Source organism: Phalacrocorax aristotelis, chromosome 10, assembly GCF_949628215.1.
Source record: "Phalacrocorax aristotelis chromosome 10, bGulAri2.1, whole genome shotgun sequence".
Taxonomy (NCBI): domain Eukaryota; kingdom Metazoa; phylum Chordata; class Aves; order Suliformes; family Phalacrocoracidae; genus Phalacrocorax; species Phalacrocorax aristotelis.
The window spans coordinates 20,847,035-20,872,857 of record NC_134285.1 but is presented as its reverse complement, the minus strand read 5'-3'; the positions used below and the strand labels follow the sequence as shown (position 1 = coordinate 20,872,857).

The window sequence follows — 25,823 nt, the reverse complement described above, 5'->3', positions numbered from 1 at the left end:
TGCTTCCGAACACTATTGTTGTGTAACTTTTCTAAACTTTTTCAATTAACATGTAAAACAAGCAAACCCCTCCAAAAACAAAACAAAAACCTAGTGCCATATTAAAACAACTTCTTGCATATTAAAACAAACGTATCTGTTCCTTCTTCTATTTGCTTTTCAGCTACACTCTGACAGGGAGGTAAGAAAATCATCTGCCCATCTGCCCCTTTCCCCAACTACTTTTCTTAGCTGGAAGTAGCATAAACCTCAACTATGCTGGGAAGTCAAATGTGATGAAAAGCAATCACGGTACTTTTAAAACATATAAGAAATGGGAAAAATCTGTTTATAGGTATCAAGTGTGTTCACTCACATGAGCCATCAGTAACCCCCATTTCTGCCTTCAGAGTACAGAATAAAGCCCAACCTTCCCAATTAATATATTTCTAAACAAAGACAGAAATAATTTGATAGCATGTTTGAATGGAAAGGAGTTCTTCCTAGCACACACTTGCAATGGACAGACAGGCAAAGAGAACCTGTGTCACTTGCTATATAAAGTTTAGAAATAAACAACCTTCAATATAACTCACTGTCTTGCTTTTGAACAGTCTTGTAAAACCCTCAGTGGTTCAAATGCACAGTGGAAGTGCACCAGAAGAACAATCACAGTTATTCTTTCCCTTACATTAGTAAGCCGGTGCTGATGAATGGGGCAAGGTGAAGGCATGAGAAGGGCAAGAAATTAGGAGCAGTTACTGACATTTACAATAAGCCTTATTTTCATACCCTTACTGCTTTCTCACTGTAAAACCATCCTGATTCATTAAGATAATGTTTTTCACATGTGACACATCACAGTGCAACTTCCACATCCAGGGAAATCCATATGAAAGCTTAAACCTCTGTGAACTCTCATATTTCTTACATTTACCTCATAGAGAGTCATCCTTCTCTTTGGTCAGTGCCTTTTTGGTCGAGTGTTTTTCTGATTGCATCTTAGAAGGTCCAACGAGAATCACAGCATTACTGGAAACGATAATATTCAGGAAGACACTGAAGGAATATTCATACCTGCATAAACCTAATACACTATACCAAACCAAAATAAAACCCTTATCAAGTCAAGCCCAGAAGTGTGAAATTCCTTGACCAATATGAATATAATTTATTTCATTGTTTTGAAAGCCTGAGGTAAAAATTCTCAAGTGTAAATAATGATTTCCCTTATAAACATTATAATCTCCACTTTACTGATGCACTGAGGTACAAAAACTAAGCTTGAGATCCACAAAAGTTGTTTCAAGAAAACCCAATCAGTGATTTGGATCCCACTGAAATCAGTGCAAGTTGAGCACTTAAGCACTTCTCTGGATTTCACTCTCTCTACCATTCAAAGCCTATTAGTCATGGGATGTATTCCTCTTATCAAAAGGAACAGATTGCTGCACATCAGCGATCTATGGCAACTGCTGTGTCTAAATACCTGCTTGTACATCCTGTGGGTCAGTCTGCCCACTGCGGTTACTGTGCATGCACAATAACCGGATGGGTAGGATGGCTGGAGGGAAGCTGAAGACTGAAGCTATAACAGCCAGCTACAAGAATACTTAATGATTGCATATGTTCCTGTAGCCTTAAGAATACTCTTGTGCAGAATACGCTTAAGATTTTGTTTAACTGTGCTGGCATTAAGCCAAGCTGAAGTTGTTTTTTTTTCTTGTAGGGTTTAAATGGGCATTTACTTAAGTTTTGCAACTGTTCTAAACATTTTCCTTTGCTTGGTGGAGGTAAAATAGACTTGAGGAAAGATTCATTAATAGCTATTTTAGGTTTTACAAAGGAAATGCAAAAGATTGAAACAGACTGTTCCAGGTCAGACAAAAATTTAAATTTAAATAAGCTTAAATTTAGATGTTTGTTTGTGGGACAATTAAAAAGTTCTCAAAGCACATACATATTAACTATCATATTCAACCATCACAATGAATCAGCAAGCCTGAATTTGCCTATAAGAATAAAAATTATAACCCTAAACATCATTACAGTATCATTATCATGTGTTATTTTCATTGCAAAATGGAAATATACCATGAATCTCTATTAAAGGATAATCCCATAGTCACATAATGGCCAAAGAGTGATGGATTTCCAACATTGTCTTTGGAAAACAACCTGAACTACACACAGCTTCCTGAAGGCATCTGTGGAAGAACAGGGCGGGAGGAGCAATAATCACTTTTACACAAAATGTCCCCCCCCTTTACTAAAGAAGGGTTTGTATAGTACCAAACTCACGTCCCAAAAAATCCTTAAAACAAGAATGCAGGGAGACATGGTGAAATTACTCCATGGTATGCAAGCAGTAAAGCCCAGGTGCGGACATTCAGCATTCTCCCTCTGCAAGACTAAACTACTTCTGCAGCAACACAGCATAGAGGAAAATGAACAGTTTGTCTCAAAAACGGCAGGAAAAGGAACATCACCAGAAGTATTACAATTTCTTGTGGGTTTGGTTGGTTGGTTGGTTTTGGTTTTCTCTTTTGGGTTTGGATTTTTTTGTGTGTTTGGGTTTTTTTTTAAAGAGTATAACTATCTTGACAGTGACGGTTTGGAAAACTCTTCCCTCATTTATATCCATGGAAAATGCATGTAACAAACTGCAGAGTTAAGATGAAAAAAACCATGCATGACCTTTTTCTCTTAAATGCCTACAATCTTTTAGAATTTCCTTTTGTTTCTTGTTTCATATTTTGCCCATCAAATGTTCTGTTCCTGTCCTGAATTAATATTTATGTTACCTGTTCTTTCTCTGGTCCCACATAATTTTTTGATACACAGTTTCTTTCTCTCTGCCATATAGCCCTAGTGCCTGGTTCATGTCTCCATATTTAGAAGGATTTAGCACATCTGTTTCCTCTCCTTCCTTTAGTGGCTGGTAGCTCTGCTTGATTTAGCCAGTGACTCTTCTCTTAGGGTATTTCTTTATTCCTCTATTCTGTTTATGTACCAACAAATCCACTTAGAAAAATAAAATTGTCTTTAAAAATAGATGGTAGACTCCCCTGTGAAAGCAGACGAAAACCTCAGCTTAATACAAATTCAACTGCTCAGTGAGAAAACAAAAGCAACAGGCCCAAGTATCTCAAACTGGCCACCTGAAAAACAGAGGTCACATTGTAAAATGTGGCATTCAACTTATCTGAAAATTGACCATAACACTTCCATAGCTGAACTATTTTAAAAAAAAACACCAAACCAACAAACCACCACCCAAACAAAAAAACACCCACATTGTGTAAAGAATTTCTATAACTTCTAAAGGAAGAATAAGAATTCAGACCACTACTATTAAACTTCTAAATTAAGCTTATAAGTTATTGGATCATCATTAGAACCACTGCATAGCTTCATATTTCACCATGGTTAGGAGAGAAATAAAGAAAACAGATCTCTGGCTCATATCTAGTTCCTCAAATTTTTTAAATGAGAGGATAATCTTGAATAACAGTCAAAGACTAGCCACTTGTACCTGAAATCATCTTCCAAAACCAACCTCTATCCAACAAGTTATCTCTGCTAAAAGCCTATTTCCCAGGCATCAACAGTGATAGGTTCTCCTTTCAGTAGTCAAAAATCAGGTTTGTTTTTAATTTAGCAAACTTTCCTCTTTTCAGAGATAGGAGGCTTACATTATTTACGTAATGCCAATCAAGAAAGCTTGTACATATTGTGAAGAGAGAATTATTTTTTTAATTCAGCCCTAAACAATATGTAGACAACTACACTTCTTTAAAATAATTTGTATTTTTGACTCTGTGCCAAGTTTTTGAAGGGAAAAGCACTTCCAGTTTTAGTGCTATTTTAAAAAAATAATTTTAAAAAAGTGTAAAGGCATATCATCTGTCACATGGGCTCTGCAGATTATACTAATTTGGTTCAGTTCCTCTTCAGTGTACTGTATTTCAAGGTCTGCTCTTCCCCAATTAAAGTGAAAAAATAACTTCCCATCTTTTTAAATATTTAAAAAAAAAATCAATAGAAGAAATATTAACATTAATGTATTAGGAAAAAACAAACAAGGTGGCCAACATGTATTCCCATTTTGGCAAATAGAAGTAGAATACAGGTGGCAGCGAAAGCGCAATTTTTTTAAACAGAACAATAAATCTGAACTTTTCATCCAAACATTTGAAAGTACTTACACATGTGTGACTTAAGCCTGTCACAAGTACCTGTGAAGTATATGATCAAAATATGTAGGGAATAAAACGCATTGTGTATAGTCACATCTGGAATGCAAGGGGGAGCAGAACCTGAAGTGAGCAATGTTAACATCCAGAAGAAACTAAGAATTATTCAGAGAGTGGATTTGTATCTTTAAAATCATATTTGTACCTAAACACTACGATTTGCAGCCCTTTCACTATTGTTTTCTTGTCACAGTGTCCTTGACAATAGAAGACACTGTTAAGGCTTCATTTTTGTATGTCCATCCAGAGGGAAAAAAATAAAACAAAACACAACAAAACCCACCACAACAACAGAAAAACCACACCCCCAAAATAATAAAACAAGCAAACAAGCCAACCAAAAAAAAAAAACCAACCCCAAAAGTGACATTTAGTAAAAGACAGCATTCTACAAAAATTAACCTGAAGGCAGATACTTTAATCTACTTTTCATCCTCAACCAATACACCAATCAGGTATGATAACAGTTGGCAGGACATCTTAAAGGAAAAAGTAATCCAAGGTCAGCTCATGAAAGAAAGCTTTTACTGGATGATAATGTTGCCAAACCCCCTTTGGCTGCTGATAGTATCGTTGCTGTAAGGAAACTTAGAAACTTCAAGCTCAGCACTGAAGTAAGGACTCAAAACATGGAATTAATACAATAAACTTCATTCATACAGTGTAAGGGGGCAGACAAATGCACAAAAGCATGGTAAGATTGCAGTATTCCAGCAGGTCTCTTCTCAAGGACATTTAAAGTATGCTTTCATGGTTCTACAATCACCAAAAGAGGTAAAAAGCACAAGAAAGTCACTCATTACTCCAGGCTTTTCAAAGCACCAGTCCCTCTTTAAACTTTTCTTAACCCATGGAAGAGGTCTGTCGGAGGTTCAAGAACCCAATGGTTACATGAAACAGCACTGGACTTTGTTTCAGCCAGCATCAGGCACGAGTAAGGAAACTATGGCCCATTGCTTAATTTTCTATAGCCAGTGAGTTTGTGTTTCCCCTTCAGCGTTTTTATTGCATGAAACTGTACCGTATGATAACACAAGACTCGCCACAGCATCTGAAACACCTACTCACCCCCAGCAAGAGAGCTGCACTGTTTATATTGCGTTTTACATTTTTTCAAATGCACTTGTATTTAATAACAAGAACAAAAAATTACACTTTGTAGCCAATATTTATATTTTCCATTTGGCATTTCTGATAGTTTTTCATACAGAGTAGAGATAAAGCTGACTTGGCAGGCTGTCTTATCAACATTTCATCTGCTAAACATTTCAGCTAGAAAGCCAACCATATTGTCAACAGTTCTAAGCAGCATGCTTCTAAGTGTATTATGAGAAAAAAACATGAAGAACATAAAATCCAAATAAGCAAAAAATATACAGGCGTGGGGGATGGGAAACTCCCAAACCCCGACAGTTCAACATTTAAAGCTTTGTTATTTGTAGTCCCTAAAATGGAAGTTTATCTAGTGCTGAGCACTTTACAAGGACAACTTTCTTTTTTAAACACTAAACACACACTTCCCAAGTTCTGAAAATCTCTTCCGTGCTACTGCATCAAGCAGGAAATACAGCACAATCAAAAATTCGATCTATTGTTCTGGTAATTACCAAATTTGATAGTTTTTCAAATATCGACTCCCAAAAGTAAAATGATCTTTTCTCATCACCACCAGAAATACATATTTGACAGGACTATCTCAGTCTTACGTCATACTTTCTGTGAAAAACAACACAATTATACTGGTTGGAAGTTCAGGAACAACTTTACTGACAACAGATGAAAATGAAGAAAGATACAATTCTGAAGAAAAAGAGCAGTAAAAACTTATTTTAATGCCAACATATGTGATTGTATGCATGCATAGAGAAATCTTTGGATAGCTTTGCTACACATAATATTTATTTATTTGTAGTAGATTTAATAATTTCTTCTTTATTAACAAAAATTTGCAGTTGTATCCTATTTTAATACCAAATCCTTCAACATACTTTCATAGTCAGTTAAGCGTTGGATCTTCAAACTAGAATACACCATTAGTTATAAGAGATTTCTGATGCTTTAGCAAGAAAAAGTGCTCAGAATACACTACAAGTAAAATTTACTACTGTTAATTTAACAGTAGTAAATGTAAATGTAAATGTAAAGTAAATGTAAAATTTACTACTGTTAATCCTTTCAGCAGCATCACCTCAACAGTTTTACTTTCACCTGAGAGCTTTCTACCTCTAGAATCTGATTCCCCTTCCCACCTCCAAATTCTCATTGCTAAGTTAAAGTCCTCACTCAGATCATCACAATTAGCAGTCACTACCAAAACTGACAGATCTAATGGAAGTGCGCATCAGTTGACGAACACGAGTATTGCCGCCCTGCTGCTCCTACCTAAGGCAAAAGGACTGAGTACTGTGGTATTACAAACAAATAAGGAGAAGATGGGGGCAGAAAAGAAAATGAAATTTAATCTATCCTATGTCTAAGTCTCTTCCTGTAGATGTGACTATAAAGGACAAACCAAGATGGGAACAGGGACACAAAGAACAGCATCACTTACCATTTCCTGAGACGCATACTTTGGATCTTCAGGATCAACTGACCAGTAGCAGTAATCAAAGCTGAAGGCCACAGTCTTTTCTCTCGAGTCCCAAGTGCCATCAAGCCTACTGTCAACCTGACAACAGAAAGACAAAAGACAGAAAGACCAACTTACTTTGAAGCTGACCAAAAAGTAAGCATTTAAAAACTAACAGGAACTTTATATAGGATCTGTATTGTGGAAAAGGAACAGCAAATAGTTCATCCTCTTTATTCAATTTTCTTTGATGCTCAGAGTGAAGTGGAGACATCAATGACAAACTGCTGAAGAATTTTTGCTGAAGGGTTCATTTACTACAGCTAAGGTCCTCCAGGCTATATACAACAAATATAATTTAGTGAACCTTCACAACATCTATTTAGCAGGAAAGCTCTATGGCCCTTTTTATATTTTTCTGTCATTATTTTGGTTTCACTGAGAACTGCATCACGGAAATTATGCCCAAAGTGAGAAAACAAAACCAATTTTCTCACTGCATAGTTGAAAAGGCAGATCTCTTCCTTTATTTCCCCTCTGCTTTATCATGGTTGCAAACTAATGCTTCTGTCACTGGGACTGCACACTACAAACCTAACCTTTATGGGTTAGTAATAACAACAGTGAAGCCATTCTAGCATAATAGTCAGAAATGGTGGCTGAAATATTAAGGGGATCATAAATCTTTCTGTATAATCTTTATCAAGTGATTTGTAATGAAACAGATAAGCTTAAGAACAAGGAACTATGACATGTTGTTCTACTCAAAGGAGAGTCAAAACATTACATAAAATTAACACCATCTGCACCTAATTTTGACCTAATCAATAACTTTATTGTAACCTTGACATTTGCAATAACATACACAGGAAAAAGAAGGTTCATTATAATTCAGTACCTAAACAAACTGCTTCACTAATGCCCCAAAAGCTCAGGGTGACAGTGTTGTCTGCCAGATCACTGGATAAAAGGCGCTGTAAGCACTGAACTCTGCCACTAGCTGTGAGGTTTACAGGCCCATCTGACAGGTTTGTGTTTTGGGAGGTTTTTTTTTGTTTATTGTTTTTTAAAACACCAAGAAAGAGCAAAACAACAGAGGACAGAAATAATTTGAGATTAGCTTTGAAGTAAAGAGGTTTCATATACTTTAAACCCTGTGTGATTCTAAAAGTTGTCACATTGAATTAAGTACAGGCAAGGTTTCCTTTAGGCAGAATTAACATCTTAATGAGCCTGTTAATCATCTTCAATAATGATATTTTCATCACATCATGATTCAGAGATTTTTATGCAATTACCTTTTATTTTCTCAGGTTTTCTGCAGCAATAGGCAGGCAGAAGATAGCCTGGAGCACTGCCTTCCTATGGCAACATTGGAAAATAAAAAAATACCCCTCCGTCTCAGGAAAAGTAGCCTCTGATCACAGAGGTGAGATTCTGGTGAGAAGGGGTTTGTTTTGAACTACAAAGTGTACCTACCCCAGATACAACAATGTGAAATTAGTGTATAAATATTAATTTATACACTGTCTTTGATTCATCAAAGGCTGTTTAAATTTAGTTTATGCATAAATCAAACTCATTCCCTTTACAAAACTCACCAATTATGAAACCTCAAGAAAGGTAACATCCATAAGACAGCCCTTGCATCTCCAAATAATCTTTCCTGGCACGCTACAAGCAGTCCACCCCGTTACTGTGGTTTCCTCAGTATCCCAAGGCATCCCACAGCTCCTCCTTAAACAAATGAAATAAAAAAACCTCTAGATTTAACAAGGTGCAGCTGCACACAATTAGGCAGCTGCATGACTGAGGCCTCCACCTGCCAAGGACAGCTCCCCCAGCAGAGGTGGGCAGCCTCACAGGCCCAGATCCTCACAGCCCTGTTGCAGGGGTCAAAGCTCCCCCTGAGGACAAACACCGGGAACAGACAGCATTGCACCCAGAGAATAAGCATCACTTCGAGAGCTTTATCACACGTAAATGGCTGCTGCAGCCAAGAAGGCCAACAGGGTGCTGGGTTGCATCCAAAAGGGCATCGCCAGCAGAGAGAAAGAGGTCATTATCCTGCTCTACTCAGCGCTGGTCAGGCCACACCTGGAGTGCTGTGTGCAGTTCTGGTCCCCGCTATACAAAAAGGATGTGGACAGGCTGGAAGGGGTCCAGAGAAGGGCCACCAGGATGATCAGAGGACTGGGAAGCTGCCATACGAGGGTAGGCTGGGAGAGCTGGGTTTGTTCAGCCTTGAGAAAAGGAGGCTCACAGGGGATCTCATCCCCATGTACCAGTACTTAAGGGGTAGCTACAGAGAAGGTGGAGACTCCCTTTTTACAAGGAGTCACGTGGAGAGGACAAGGGGGAATGGACACAAGTTGCTCTTGGGGAGATTCCGACTGGACACCAGAGGGGAATTTTTCACAGTGAGGACAGTCACCCATTGCAATAATCTCCCCAGGGAAGGGGTTGACTCGGCCACACTGGACACCTTCAAGAGTTGTCTGGACAGGGTGCTGGGCCGTCTTGTCTAGGCTGTGCTCTTCCTAGAAAGGTTGGACTAGATGACCCCTGAGGTCCCTTCCAACCTGGGATTCTGTGATCTAAGGAATTGGGGAAAGCCATTTCAGAAAGTAGTGAGTCTCAGACCCTGCAAATACTGCCTTTGAAAAAGGAAATATACTCAAAATAGGTAATATTTTACACCTATGAGACCTCTCATACCACAAGTATTTTTCCCTCTTCTTTCTTTAAAAGAACACTTGTAGTCAATACAAAAATAAGTCTGATAGAATAAAATCTTTTAATTCAGTGTTTGCCACCGTTTCTCTTCAAAGTCTAACAAATTCTTTCTCTTGACCCAACAATCCAGAATAACTGGGTTGCTTGCAGACGCAAAGGAAAAGAAATACAAAATGCATCCATCTTTTAGGATCTCCACAGAAATTGCAGTTATCCCACAGTTCACATATTTGCCTTTCAAGCAGAAACATGTCTGACGACATAAAGTTGATTTGCTCCCATTCTATAAATTTAGTGAAAGAGTCTAAACCAGAGGGTTGATTCCCATGCATGCCGGCACCAGACCTTTCACAGAGGATGACAGCTACATTCAGTTTATTCTTATAGCTCTTGGACTTTTACCAAGGCCTGAGGTGTAGCTGAACACATTTTGCTCCATTTCATGCAAATCAGCCGCACTCTGAGTGCAAATACAAGAGGAGAGGCACAGGGAAAGAAATTATCCAGATGTTAGTAAGATAAGCACAAAATCCTAAACAATTTACTAACAGCTTTGAATGGTGGTGTGCAGCCAGATTGCAGCAGCTTTGACAAATACAAAACACAGAAAATGCAGCTACATGTTATATTCCCTGCCTAAAGAAAAGGCCCAAGACCCCACAACCCCAAACCAAAACAATGCCTGCCACACACGCTTTTGCAGCAATTATTCTAGAGCTGTGTCAGTTTAAACTTCTCCCTCAATATTTGTCTTAGAATGATACAATAGCCAAGCAAACACAGAAACACATCAGGATACCAGGATCCTTATAAGAGAAAGGCAAGAGGACAAAAATCATACCTTTATATTTCTGACTTTTGCCACTTTGCCATCAACTTCTACAATCACTCTTCCTCCTTCTGCACTCTCTCTGGAAATAGAACATATTCAAAAATCCATTTAAAATATGAAAACACAGAAAGACACATGACAAATTTGTAAACCCGAGAAATGTGTTTATTTTAACAAATTGCAATTCAGAAAGAGCTATAAAACAGATACTCATAAGACACACTGTGACAGTAAGTAGCAACTGCAGATCTGCAGCCAGATATCTCAATGGTAAAAGAACAAAACAGGACTGCAGTCAATAAACAGTTTAAAGACTGCAGTCACTAAACAGTTTCAAAGTGCCTGTCCTAAATACTTGTTACGATTTTATTTCAAATTAAGAGCTGTTGTTTGAAACGTTTACAAGGAATTAGAGTAGAGCATGCGTAGAGTGGTTGTGCTTTGTGGAGTACAGATCCATGCCACAAGTGTTGTGGCTCACAAGACCTGTGAGCCACAAGTGTCGTCAAGTCATGCTGTCTGATTTTTACCACATAATCCAAAGCGTTTGTTGTAGTCCTCAAAAAAGTACTCTTTAGCAAAACAAAACTATCCTGAAATGTAAATGGACAGGATTTTTCCACAAGTGTAAAGAACCACACGCTCATATATCACGTCAGTATAAAACTCCCATTGAACACAGCTATGACTGGCTACTACAGCCAACTTCTACTTCCAATGAATAGTCATACTAGAAAAGAATGAAAAAAGCATATGGCCAAAGCAAAAAAAAAAAAAACCCCACCCAAAACCAACGAAGCAAAAAAACACCCCACCCCCCCACCCAAAAAAACCCAAACCAAAACCAACAACACACAACCCCCAAAAACCCCAAAACCCCAAACCAACCAATACCTTATTCCTGGGCTGACAGCACGATAGCTACTTAAGTTAAGGATGCTCTTATTTATAGGTCTGTTGATTCACATCCCTCTAAATACTTATCATGGATTTTTTTTATACACAGCAAGATAGAGATGAGGAAGATGAGGTCAGCGGCCTGCTTAACTGACAGCAGAAAATAGCCAAACACTTTGGTACTGAGAGGCAAAGAACGGGAGAAAGATGTTTTATCCTTTATTTTGCTTTGCACTCTTGGTACTGACAAATCTTGTAAGCTGCAACTCTACCAGACAGTTTTATTTTGATGAAGCCTAATGCCTAAAGCCAGAAGATGTTGGTTTAGAAACAAAATCAATTTTGTCCTTAGTGCAGTTTTGTTACACTTAAGTTTAAAATTAAGCTGAAGGCACAGACATTGTCATGTGAGATTAGCTGTATATACATCCCCTAATAATCAGCTGGATTGCTATCATCAGGTCATTTAAAACTAGATAAGATAAAACTAGAGTTAGAAGATTCAAACCCAGCAGACCACTGTTCATTCATGGCCCCAGATCTGTCTTTAACAGATTTCCTTACATGCGTATGGAAGTATTTACTCCCCCACTGATCACAATCTCCTTTCACTGACAGCTCCGACTTCCAGGCCGCACACAACACAACATGGCCTGCCTCTGGGGTCTCTCCTCTCCAGTTCTCAGTTTCTACCCCACACCTTCCGTACCGAAACAGCATTCAAAACAATGCCTTTGGATTCTTAAGACTTCCACAGAGACAATCACTGTAGTGTTTCAGCTTTACAAGCATAAAGGATTTTTAAACACATTTCTGAGCACAGGCCGCCCCTGTTTTGCAGATAGAAAATAATGCTTTACCTTAGTCTCTGTGCTTCACTTTATTAATTTTGAGCACTTACCTTGAAGCAGACTGAACTTAGTACCTTCTGTAATACACGCCTATATGTGGCACTTCACATCATAGAAAATAAAAGCACAGCTCCCACAGGTTTTAGTTAAGCTGTGAGTATTCAACAGTTCAACACATCAGCCGCCAGAGCCCTGAATTAGACCCCAGGAGAAAGAGGAACCCTCACAGGGGAGAGAATTTGCAGTATGTACAGCTGAGTACTGAATGGAGGCCCCATAAGGCTCCCTAAAGTACAAATGAAGAGGGATGAGTGCCTAAGGATAAAGCCTGTGAGTATCTCAGGTAGAAATTTGCCACTGATGTTAACCTGTACAAGTGCAATTTTCTTATATATTTTGAAAAGCAAGTGTTTTCCAACACAAGTGAGTTTGGGGACTTGCATATCCACATGTAAACCTCTGCCAGGTGAGCTAATGGGCAAAGCTGAAGTTATCCTCTACAGCAGACCAGAGCCAAAAGAAAATGGGACATTTTGACAGGGAATTTCACAAGAATTTAAGAAAAGCAGAAGACAGACAAAACTGGTGCGATCCTTTGGGAGGGAGCTTGCTCCAGTTACTCGTATTATTTTCTCCATTGCCCCAGTACGATCTCGGCCCTATCCTGCTTCCTAAACCCATGATCATTCCCTATCTTCCCACCCTGCTGTTAACCCTCCAGTCTTACCACCCCAGTTACTGTTCACTGAGTTCCTATATTCCTCCTATGCACACACATCATCCCTTACAGGTGCTTGCTATCTGTTCTCTCTGGCATCTTGTCCATGGGCCCACATTCAATGTTAGAGTCTCCAACTGCTCTGCAGGTCTCTGCTCTCTTTTCCCACTGCACTGTATCTGCTTTTAGGCTGATCTCTCTGCTCCAAAGGTTCCTGATCCTACTCTTCTTGTCAGCTCTTCCAGTGTCTATCCCAAATTTACCATACACTCCACAATTGAATCAGAGTTTCTTCCTGGATACTAGCTGGGGTCAGCAAACAGTTTATTGCAATTAAATGGGAGAGAAGTCCTTGTTCTCAGTTCCAGGGCTTCAGTTTTGACTTAGACAACACTGAGCTCAATTTATCAAGGTAGTGTGCAACTAATGAGTTTTTTAACTTGTGGGTATGGTACAAGCACAGTTTGGTCAACACCAGAGATGCTAGAGAAGCTCAGATGCACTCAGAGAAAGTAGCTCCCTTAAAACTTTTACAATGCAATGTTCTTAAAATGTTAAAAAGTTTTAGTCTGAAATGGGTAGATTCAGATAGGGAATTCAAAACATGCACACCAGATTTCCAGTTTTAAATCAATTGGAAATTCAAACAAAAGGTTGCCCTAAGTTGCTTTTAAATATTTTAAAACCTAATTTTCCCTTAACCTCATCTTCTGTAGCAGCTGAACTGTTCTGGATGAAGCTGAAAAATAATTAAAAATATCTAGCCTGGGGCAGGCATTCATGCATGGAAGATTTCTACCCAAATGGTTGACTCTGACAAAGCTTTTAGTAGGTTTAAATGCTAGGGTATTCTAATGACAGATGTAAAGCAACTTCAACAACAAGCAGTGCTCCCAACCCCAGCTATAATAATTACATGAAACTCACTGCCTTCAGTCCACATGCACTATAAACAACCCTATGAACAAATTGCTTTATGCTGTGGGTTCTCACCACCTGATGTTCTCCCAGGCCGCAGTCATTATTGAAGAGTCAAGATAAAGAAGAAATTCAAAACATAAAACTTTTGAAGTACAAAAATTTTTCATATATGTATATACTCACATACTTAGATTAAAATAAAATTTTAAAAAGTAAAATACAAACAACACAAAATAAAATTACCACAGGGTAACATGTTTCCTCACTATGCAGACAAAAAGCTTTATGCAGCAGTTAAGTAACTTTGTTCAAATCTCAGATGACAAGAAAGCTGCCAGAAACAGGGATAGAACTAAATTCTCCCCTTGCTCTGGGTGCAGATTCACAGCATACTTTATCTGTTTTAACTGCAGGCTATTGCTGCAAGGGGCAATGTATCTTTTCTGCTCCAATACCCCACATGTTCCCACTTTTCTTGCATCTGATCTAGCAATAACACACCCATGCCATGACTCATATCAGCTGTGATCAGAAAACAAACCCACCAAAATACATAATCAAGGAAGCCACAGGGCCAATGAGCCCTTCCAGAGCACAGTGGTTGCATGGTTGCTAGGCCAAAGCAAGAGAAAGGGCAGGAGCACTGGGTGGTGGGAATGGAGATCCCTCCCTTCTGCAGCAGCTTACAGCCAGAGAGCACTAAGCACAAACAAAACTGGACCTGCAGCTGTTCCCAGCTCTACGAACCATACACTCAGCCTCCCTAAGAATATGTTTATTTCATCCATCTTTTAGGTACAAACCAGATAATTCTGGGCAAGAAAGCAGTTTAGTGTATAAAAGCCCAGGAGGCAAAGCAGACTCACAGCTGTTCTAGGTGTTCTGACCTTAAACTCCAGACTGCAACGCTACAAAAGCTCTCTCAGCAAAAACTGTGTTTGTCAGTACAGTCTTACACACGTGTGCACCACAATTTGCATTTGACTGATAAAACAATCTGTCATCCTTAGGAATGGGTGCTTTGCTCCACAGGTATGAAAGCTGTATTCCTTCTACCAATAAAATAAATTCCAAAGTACACTAAACAAATTTGACTACTGCTGCTCAGAAGTCACAGTGATCTTAACATTTAGGCCCCCATCAACCCATCTTCCCCACTTCTAGAAAAATTCACGCTATGTTTGGGAAGTGCCTCTCTTATTTTAAATTACTTTGTACAGATAACTCATTTTCATTAAGAGATGGAGCTGTAGAAAGACCATTTAATGGTTACTGTCCCAGGAAAGACCTGAAGCTTCTCAGACACAGAAAGATTTTGAGAAATGCAGACCCAGCAACAGAGCAGTGACAAAAGTACAGAAGGCAGCAGCAGCGCTGTGACGGGGAGCTACAAGAAAGACCTGACAGAAGCAAAGATGCTCTAGCAGTCCAAAAAACGGGCAGCCTAAAGGAAAATCTCCTCATAACATTTGCTGTTTCTATGACAAATAATTTCTGCAGCCAACATGTAAAGTTAATGCAACCCCAGAGGAACAACAGACACACTAAGACCTGGAAGAATGAGCCAGTGGAAAAGAATCATGGGAAGATCAAAAGCCCCAAAAGGGACATTTCCACAGCTTGCTGGATCTCACCAGGATGAATTCAGACACCAAGTACAGAAGTGCGAGTAGGTATACAGAGCTGGAGGAAGCAGTGGGTGGAAAGAAAGGGGGCAGTTATTTATCTTAGACTTTATAAAATTTGCCCCACTTCTTCTCCACCCTCCCAAACAACAGTCAGGCACTTGGAGAACAAAGAGGCTGACTTTTAAAAGTCGCCTGTTTATTTTAACAACATGCACATGCAGTAAAGCAAAAATATTGGAGTCATTAGCACTAGTCATGTCATACAACAAAGCAGCTTCTACAAATACAGACCACCAAATGCTCACTTAAGTAATCAAACATACTAAAGCCAATAGATACCACTCAAGTACATAAGAAATCTTAAATGATTTTTGAAAGAACTGAGTATTTGTCTACTGATAAACACTTTGAAAATAAGCCTGCAATGTAATCATTGCAAGTACTTATGCTTTTCTACCAATTCCCATCACCCAGGTCAACTCCAAACCCAATCTCAACCTCTACCGAGACAGGACCTCAAAAGCAGTATGGCAACAGTATCAAACCTTCCCCTCTCGCAGAGATTTTTGCTGATCTGGGCAATCATGTCAGTTCTGGTTGTTGGAATGATTCACTTTAATCTTTTTTCTAGACTTTTCTAGAAACAAAGTAGCCTTCTGTGCCCTAGTGTGATGGACATTTTCACACTCTGCTTACAAACACAAACCAAAAGCACACCCGTAGCAAGCTCAGCAGGATGCATACCAGCAGCCACTGCTGCTGTCTCCATGAATCTTGTCACTTCCCATGACAGCCTATAAGTAAGGTACAGCATTTACCAAACTACCTCCACTTCACCTGGAACACTGTGCCATCTAATGGCATCCCTATGCAGACACCATGGCAGCAGCTATGACATAATCCTGAGGCAAATCTAGCCCAAGCTTTTTCTTGATCATAAAGTCTAAAGATTTTGTGGGGAAGAGTTCAGGGAGCATTCAGATGTATCTTTTCCTTCCCATAAACAGTATATTATGACGTATCTCTGCCACCTGTTTATTAGTGGCCTTGGCTTAGGTGTCTTTGAGAAGCTGCCATCTTTGCACCTCCTGAGTGACTGACCTTGGCCACAGAATCAATGAAACAAACAATGCAGGGTGTATTTCCTAAATTATGCTAGTCTTCAGAGAACACTGCCCCAGACAAAATGGGTTGAGGACACATCTGTCGAGAGACCAATGCTGCAATGAGAAGAGCGCGAAGAGTCCATGCGGCATCCCTCCATGACACCAGCATAATCTGTATCCCTATCCCTACTGCTGTAAGCTGTGAAAGCCAAGAGCTTTTAACAGTACGAACATCCTCACTTTGGCTAACGCAGGTTTTTTTTTTTAAAAGTATCAATAGTCAATAAATTTACCTAAAGTTTGTTTCAATGTTTTTCATTGTTTAGTACTACCTAATACTATTTTGGATATTTCTCTTTAAGTCATAATTGTTTTACTATGTCTTGCAAGAGGAGTGCACACCCAGTCAGCAATCCTCCTACGAAATTCAGAACAGATGTTTATAAATAATTTAAAAATCTATATTGAAGCCAAGTACACAGAGTTCACCAAGACAGCACGTTGCTATACTAGACATGCTGCTCAAGTTATCTTTCAAGGCTACTCCTAGCTGCATAGAGCTTTCATTGGCTCTGATAATGGCTAATAAAATCTGATAGTCAAAAATCACCATTCCTAGTGATCACAATCGTCCTTGTGTGGTCTCCCCCATTCTTCCTGGCAAATATTATATAGCAACAAAAATAGGAATATTTGGTGCAGAGATAAACATGAGGCATTGCCAGTGTTCTTTTCAGATACAGGCCTGCTCAAACAGTTAAAGTCTTCTTAATCTTACCAGACTTTTGATGTATATATTCATGAGCTAGGAGAGGAAGCACAGTTGGAATCCTGCCCATGCGAATGGCACAGTACAAGAAGAGTGCTCCCGCCTGCACTGTCTCTGAAGTCTTGTAGTGCTAGAACAAGAGCATCAGGCATCTTCCTTGAGCAACCCAAGTCAGAAATACTCCTGAAGATCCATCAGAGCTTTGAACAGCTGTGGAATAACAATGCTTTCTCTTTCATACAGAGGCATTATGGGGAGAAGGGAAGAGGAGAGGAAAAAGTCTTTTCATCTGTCATATCATCAGCATTTAAGGAAGCATGAAATAAGGAGGATTTAAAACAAAGCTACAGTCCAGTCAGGCCAGTTTCATCCACCCTTGATTTCCCAACTGTTTACTGAGTAATGAGATAGTACGATCCACGGACTTTTGCATCAAAGAAAATCTGTGCAAATGCAGTGATTTCCATGCAAACCAGAATTTGGATACAGTGGTCAGTTTTCACTCCATCAGGATAGAACTTTTTTAAGTTCACATAAAGCATTGGACTAAAGAAAAGGAAACGGGAAATCCTACACAAAACTCGCATAAATCCTTTGTGCGTGGTGGTGGTGTCCCACCGTGTACTACACAAAGGCTCCACAAGACTAGCATCCAACTTCTGCACCATTTCCCAGGAGGGATGCACAGCGATCTCTATGCATGCAGTCATTTCATCTTACATTACTACAACTTCTCTCAGATAGAGCGTGTGGTCTTCAAGAACAAAACTGCCCACCACAGCCATGGCTCTGGCCAGGTTATTTAATGACATTGCGCTCTATTTTTCTTCGCTGCATACAAAAAAATCTGATCCCTGCTCCAAAACATTCTGACACTCATGATGTATTCTTAGGACTCGGGAGGAAAAGTGTTCTGAGAAAATGCAAAATATTAATTAGAAGGCTTCCAAAAGCTGGTTTTGCCACTGTTGTTTTAGGACATTTTTGTAGCTGCTTTTGCACAAGCAACAAGGGAAGTGAAAGAAGAGGAGACAGTGACAGTCAGCTTCTTATTCTGGGAAGAAAACTGCCAGCAGCTAGCGCCTTATGCCTGGCTTAAATGAGTACAGGCACAGTATTGTCACATGGAATCAGCAGAAGCATCATCTTCTGTGGAATGGGCAGCAGTGGCCACCCAGGACATGCAGAGCCCTGCCCTTTTGAAGAGGTAGAAAGTCTGCCCTTCACCAAAGTTAGACAACTTGCTTCATGCAACTACAAGAATACATCTGGGAAAGGTTGCTGATGCAGTACCCCTATAAAAACACAGATGTGACTTATAAAAAGCACCTGCTAGTGCCAAGTACAGATGTTAAAAGAAAAGAATAGCCACCTCAATGATAGTTTACATGAAACTTTAAATAATATACTAGGCAACGCAAAATAATTTGAGAGAGAGAAAGGAAAAGATGTCAAGATAACCTTAACAGTAGGCTAGGTTACAAAACAGGACACACAAATGTTAAAATACATATAGAGAGGGAGCTCCTCCCTTATAAACACAAAATTAAAGTCTCAACTTTTCTTTTAAAAACCCCAGCTCTTCTGTGAAAAAAACCTTGTAGTCATGAGCAATGCATAACCAATGTGGTTTGTACAGATTTTCAGACAGCAACTCTTGGAGGCCTGAGACCACCTTAAGGTACCATCCTCAAAACCCATGGCTTTTGGGACAGAGTTCAACTATCACCACCTGAAGAAAGGGACTCTCGTTTAACAGAGGGACACAGCGGAACAACACTCACCCAGCTATCACAGTAGATGAAGTAGATAAAAGCCTGCCATTTGTCTAGATGCAAAAGGATGACAGCACCAAGACAGCAAGACACATATATACTAAAATACACAATTGAGAAGGCTAAGGAAACAAGGTCAGGGTAGAAGAAAAACACTTCACTATACTGTGTTCAATGGCCTGCCTTAGTCTAAACCTTGGAATAGCGTGAGAAGTATCTAACAGTCCTAAGCAAGCTAAAAGGCGTTTTCTACTCTTGCCTGTTACCTGTTTTTTCCTATATTCATACCTTTTTGCAGATATGTTCTGGTCCCTTTGAAATGAAAGACAATTTTGTCACTTTCTTCAAAGAAAGCAGTATTTTGTCTGCTTTTGAAACTGTTTGTTTCAAGAAAGATAAATGAAACACTTTTTAAACGCTATGCAAAAAGTACAGAAAAGCTAACTTAAGCAGAAGTTGAAGTTGTAACCGAAACTAAACTGCCTGAACACTAATGATGCCAATATCTTGTGTCATTGTACACTTGTATCAAATCTATTTGAAGTAGTGTATCACAACAACAGTTTGGATAAAGTAGGGTCATGTTTTGTTTTGTTTTGTTTTTAAATATAATTGGAAAAGCTTTTGAAATGTTAAGCTAAATGACTATGGCTATCTTTCCTCAGAATACATTTCTCTTAACGCTGGCATTATGAAGTTTTAAGACAGAGACACAGGCACCTGAACAGGGTTGGTTTAAAAAGTGCTTTAAAAGGGCAGCACTGAGCAAGTAGTGAAAAAGAAACATTTTAAAAGGAATAAGTAAAATAATCACATTTGCTTTGGTGGGGTAAGAGGGAGGACAGTGAGAACCTCCAATCAGCTGTTGCTTTAATTTTATTTTGATATAGCGTTTAACTTCAGTTATGCATAAGAATGTTCTCTACAGAAGTTGCTACAAGTTATTACTCTTGTCAGCAGCAGGCAGCATCACTCTAAGTTCCTGTGGTTATACACAAGTGTGTAAATGAGCTAATAGCACAGTCTATAAAACAACAAAAGGTGTTACTTAGATAATAATCCTTCCTTTTACTTACTACAATGTGATTAGAAAGAGCAAAGGAGGTGGACTACAGCACAGAGACTACTTAACAAAGCCGACCCTGCAGCAGATTAATATAGACATACCCAGCACAAACCAACAACAGTGATTTACTTTGCATCATTTCCAGAATGCTATTTAAAGTAATTTTATTTTTCCATATACCTTTCCTTTTGAATAGAAATGAATTTGACATGTTTCCATCATAATGCACCGATCAGCTGAGCTCCTCTCTCGCCTATTCACTGCAGCTACGCTCAACGCACTGCTCAAGTCGGCCTGGCACGCCAAGCCCATTTCTGGAAAGCGTAGAAAACTTTCCCTACTATGCGAGACAACTGCCTCCCAGCCTTGGGCTTGCTCACACCTGTCAAGTGTGTCCTTAGGAGCTCAAACTTAACTCCTCCACCCCTACCCTACCCTCAAGCCTCATCACCTGCTGCATCCCAGGACGGTGATTAAAGGACTACGCCATACAGAGCAGCAGTAATGAGGAAAACTGCTGCAGCTCAGACTCTGATAGTAAACACCTACACAGCTGGAAGCGTAGTTCAGCTTTGCTTCTTGGGACTACCCTGGTATTTCTTTGATGCTCTCATTTGCCAATGTGTAGAGGACAAGCTCAGGAACTCCCGAGGGGACTGGGACTTAAACAGCTGGCCAGGAGGCTTCAAGTTACAGCTTGGAAACAATGCAAGGCAGAGAAAGGCAAAGGGCAGCTTTCAGGTTAATTAATCCGTTAAGCAACTCTCTCAGGTGACATGTCTATGAGGATCAGAGAGGATTTGAGAGTTCATTTGTGAGTTATTAAAGACACCAGGAAAGACCCTTTCAAATAAGAGGTCCTTGCCAGTGTCTCCTTTTCCAGGCCACAGAGGCAACTGAAAAGTGGAGAAGATATTTTCAACAGCAGAGTGTGTATTCTGTTTTGCTGGGTCCTGAACAAGTAGCTCCCAAACTTCAGGGCCAGCAAAGTACTTTAAACTCTCAGAAAGTGTCATAGGGCAACTTGCATGCTCTAGCGTCAAGTTTTTAACTTACAGCACTATAATTTTACAATTCAATTAAACAAACTTGCTGTGAATGATTTTACCCAGGCCTCAGTGCACAATCTATGAAGGAATGCAATGTCTTCTACCTGCTGGTGCATGTTAAAAGAGAATCCTACAGTAATACATGAGGTTTTTCACTGTGGTACAGAGCACTGTTTTTTAAAACCCTTCTTTCCCATCTTTAAGACAACTTGCATAGAAGTTCTCAAACTACACTGAGACAAGGGAATACAAGCGTGCACAAGTGAACTGAGACCAGCTGGATGCAGAGCAGAAGATGCAGAGGAGGTGGATCATGGAGGAAAAGGCATGAGGCAGCTGTGCTCCATCCTGGACCGGCCTATGTTGTCCTGGCCACACTGACCGCTCCCCTCCCAGAGGGCTTCCTGTGCGCAAACACAGCCCTCCCTTCCTCCTCTCATGTAACACAGGGTTGAGGTCTGCCAAAAGAGCAATCGACAGCCACAACCAGGTACTGGAATTGTGATGGGATACCACAGGGACAAATATTTTTAAACTAGCATTGGTTTCTGCTGGCCTACATAAATAGTCAAAGGGCATGTCTAACGCTGAGGGTGGTACTGTAGCATACAAATACCCAGCACAGCTTTAAGTGAGCTACCCAGACACAAAGAGAGCCCTAGACACAGTGCCAAAATACTTGAAGGGTTATGTACCCTCCTTCTCAACCAGTCACACTATTTCCAGGTCAGGAGGGTCAGATCTGATAGCACAGGACCACACTTCAGACTGTGGCGTTGGCATACTCCACAGCAGAAATCAAGAAAGAAGAAGAAACAACATTCCTAGTTCACATAGTTACGTGCTAGCATCGAAAGTGTTTCCATGAACAGCTTCTGACTGACGGCCAAAAATAACATTACACTTTCCTTACAAAAGTTTCATATCTAATAGACTAAGCATTAAGATGTCCGGAAATAAATCATAAAGGGATTTCATCGTTCCCAGCTCCTATTTAATACCTGATTATTACCTGTTGCTATAGTCAATTTATAGCACCCATTCAGGCTTCCATATTTCATTCTGAGGGGAGATGTATTTACACAGAACAAGTATCCATGTAACCACAAAGTAACAAATCTTTTCTTTTTTTTTTAATGTAGAACAGTAAATGTATAATAAAGACATGTCACTCCAGGGAAGATATTTGAGGGAATTTACTCTCAGGACAACATTTTGGTGATAAAAAAATCATTTAGTCTGTTACAGAATGACTGATGGCATTATGAAGAACATCGGCTATGAGCTACTTAAAGTTTAGGCAAAGGAAAAACTTCTGCATTCTGCATAACTCTACTCACTTTATAACTATTGGGGATTATTTGCGCATAGGAGCTCTCTGTCAAAGAACGCATTGTGATGGGTGCCGTACAGGCCCAGAACAAAAAGACCACTCTTTGCCTTATGCTAAATAACAAGTTGCAGATGTGATTAGTATAGTTTATTAAAAAAAATGGAAATGTTAAACAGAAAGCAGGATTTTATGAACTCCCATATAAACATCTTTTAACATCTGAATATTCTCTTAAATTTAAAGATGCGAAAGCAACATTCATCTGCCATTGTAAATTAAATTAGAAGACGCAATGTGCAAGTAAAGTTTGTCTGGAGGTCTAGAAACAACCAACTAACCCTAGTTCTAGCCTCTGCCTGCAGCTTTTCAATTTTGGGGACTCTTAAAAAACAAGGTTTAGTATTTTTGCCTGGAACTGCAATTGTACTTCAACCCAGTTGAGCTGAAATTTTTATGCAAGTAGTTTTTCTTGCTAAAGCACCTAAGAGATCCTAGGTCCTCTGGCAACATGGATACCTGTTAGAGGCAATCACAGCATGTGTGTAAAGGGTGAGAGGCTTGTGTGACCACAATAAGGAAGTGGTATAAGAAGCTGGAATAGAAAGAGCAGACCCTTATCCCCACTGAGAGCTTTAGTCCTTTCAGTCTCTGTCAAGGTTACTTTAAGCCTTCATATGTTTAGTATTTGCCTCAAAGTCATTACATCTGGACAATTTTTGTCAAGGCTAGAAAGCAAGTTCTCATGTCAGAGCCTTCACAGAGAATATCCAATCACTTCTCCTTCCCCTTTATAAAGTATAAAAATCCATCTTGAAACGCTTTTCCTGACCTCAGCTGTGGCAACACAGTACAAGAAATAAATGCCCTATTGGCTATTGCCTCAGTCATCAAATACCGCAAGATTGGTCTCTGCCTCCCTGTCCCATCAGTCACACTGCCACAGGTTGAGCAGATGGAATTTCTTGAGAGTCTCTTTTTTTTTTCAGTTTCATGATACCTCCTGGGTTTCCACTCTGACCTTCACACAAACCTTTCTGTTTCAGCCCCAAATTAGTTTCTCCCATGTGCAGGAGGCTGTCCCCTTTCTGATCCCACCTTCCTCTCTGAGATACGCTCCCAGCCAAACAGCTGGCCCATGCTGACTGTGTTGAAGGTTTTCCCGTTTATCACCCCTAATCTGACAGAGTTATAGGCGCTGTTTACTGCTATCATGATATATGCACTGCTTAATGCTACCCACCGGGGGAGAAACGTTAAGACAGACGCGGTGCAATGGTCCACACCAAGGAGGATCTGGTGAGAGGGAAGATGACACCCTTGCCAGTTTTGTTTTGGGCCTCTCTTCTCCACCTGCTAAGAAATCCTCATTTCAACTTATGTCTGCAGGAGACCTTGCTAAGTCCACTACATAATTGCAAATAGGCAGCCAAATGCTATTGTGGAAGAAACCAACATGTCATTGACAGCACAATGAAATACATTGCCAAGTCGGACTTTTAAATACTTTCAATCTCCACTAAACTCTGCAAGACTGAACCAAAAGGGTCCTATGGTCCGGATAACTTAATATCATTACCAAATTGTCATTTAATGTTAATACTTAGCAATTGTATACTGTTTTTTATTTCTAGAGAGCAAAATGGCAATTTATTTAAGCAGTAAATACTAAGAATGACTAACAACACAGAAGAAAAGAAAAATCAAATATGTCCAACACTAAAGCAACACCAGGCAATGACAGTCTAAACTTAGCTTACTTCTGTGCTGCAATTCTTCTTAAAATATGCCAGTATCCATTAAAAACTGTTCCATTCACAGCTGTGCAATAAATCAGAACAATATTACCCAATCTGTTTTTTAATGAAATCATGGACAAAGTATTTTTTAAATCAGCTAGTTTTGAGTTAAAGGTAAAATATATTGAAAATTTGTAAATTACTTTTCACCTTTCCCTTTTTATATTTAAGACTAGCAGGTTTGATTTTGCTTGGTTTAGTGTTTTTGTTTATTTATTTTACTTTATTCAACACTTTCTGGTATCTTGTCTTGCAAAATATCCATCGACAAATAAGAATTTAAAAGTACAAAATATGCTACTGTATTGCTGGCTAAACGACTGGGCTAGTTTTCAGGCTGGGCAACTCTTCAAGAATCATTTTCTCTGCTACATGAAAGAGTTATTTATCACAGAAGTCACTGCGGTCAGAAGACAACATGAGGGGCTCATGCTAACAAGAAAGGCAGCATCAAATCAAAGACCGGCCCTCAGAGCTCATACCACGTTTCAAAACATCTCCGCCCGAAGCGCTACAGCATTTTTCTAACAGGAGGAGTAAATTACCAACTGCAATTTTGGCTGCTTGCTTTTTCTCTTTCTTTTCCTCCCCGAATCTCCAAAGCCTGCAAGGTTTTAACTCTGTATTATACCCAAACATCACCAGAGCATTGTGCTACGGCATCTTCTTGTTTGTGGGAGTTGCCCTCAAGCCGTACCGCTGAGCTTTTGGGACGGCTATTGGAGCCGAGCAAGGCGGGGAGGGAGCGGAGCTGAGCGACAATGGGAATATCCGGCTCTGCCTCCCGCTGGAAAACACAGCGACAAAAGGGGCCGGGAAGATTCCCGCACACTGGATGACAACTGTCCTATTTTGGAGAGCTCAGGAAGAGGGCAGTCAGCCTCACAAGCTCCAGCGGGTGATTTTTCCAAGAAAACCTTCCAAGCCATGTAGTGACCCGGGGAGAAGATCCCTGCCACTCTTCGTGCTTTACCCTTACCCTGTCCTCAGCCCCAGCTACACCGCCCCACCGCGGAGACCCCGTGCCCGGTGACAGGACCGGGGCCACCCCGCTGCCCCTCGCCGCCGCCCCTCATCCGCCGCGGCGACCGGGACCTCCCCGTCCCCTCCTCCGCGCCCAACCGCACCTTTTGCTCAGAGGCCGGACCCGTAGGGCCACCTTGACGTTAGCCATGGCTCGGCTCACGCCCAGCAGCCACAGCCGCCCGCGTCCCGGCCCCGCATCACGCCCCCAGCGCGGCGCCTCAGCGCCCGGGGTGGAGCGGGAGGAGAGGGCGCGGCGCGCCCGGCCCCCGCAGGGGCGGGAGAGAAACCTCCCCGGGCCGAGAGGAGGGGTTTCGGGAAAACTCTTCCCTCAAATAGCCTCTCCAGCACCCGAACCGAGGTTTTTCCGCCTAAAAATCTTGAGGAGACTGAGGGTAGACCTCATCGCGGTCTGCAGCTTCCTGAGGAGGAACGGGCAGGTGCTGATCTCTCTCTCTGATGACCAACGACAGGACCCGAGGGAACGGCAGAAAGATGTGCCAGAGGAGGTTTAGGTTG

The 25,823-nt window shown here is 40.4% G+C and overlaps 1 protein-coding gene across 1 annotated transcript in view; it reads right to left on the bottom strand.

The window, feature by feature from the left end:
* Window positions 1-25,528, bottom strand: part of STARD9 (StAR related lipid transfer domain containing 9) — a 121,387-nt gene extending 95,859 nt beyond the window's left edge. Inside the window, exons 1-3 of the mRNA XM_075105676.1 lie at window positions 25,409-25,528; window positions 10,382-10,451; window positions 6,787-6,903 (exon numbers count right to left, since the gene is read on the bottom strand). Of these exons, the coding sequence (XP_074961777.1) occupies window positions 6,787-6,903; window positions 10,382-10,451; window positions 25,409-25,455 (234 nt within the window). The 5' untranslated portion in view covers window positions 25,456-25,528. The remainder of the gene's footprint in view (window positions 1-6,786; window positions 6,904-10,381; window positions 10,452-25,408) is intronic.
* Between the last annotated feature and the right edge of the window lie 295 nt (window positions 25,529-25,823).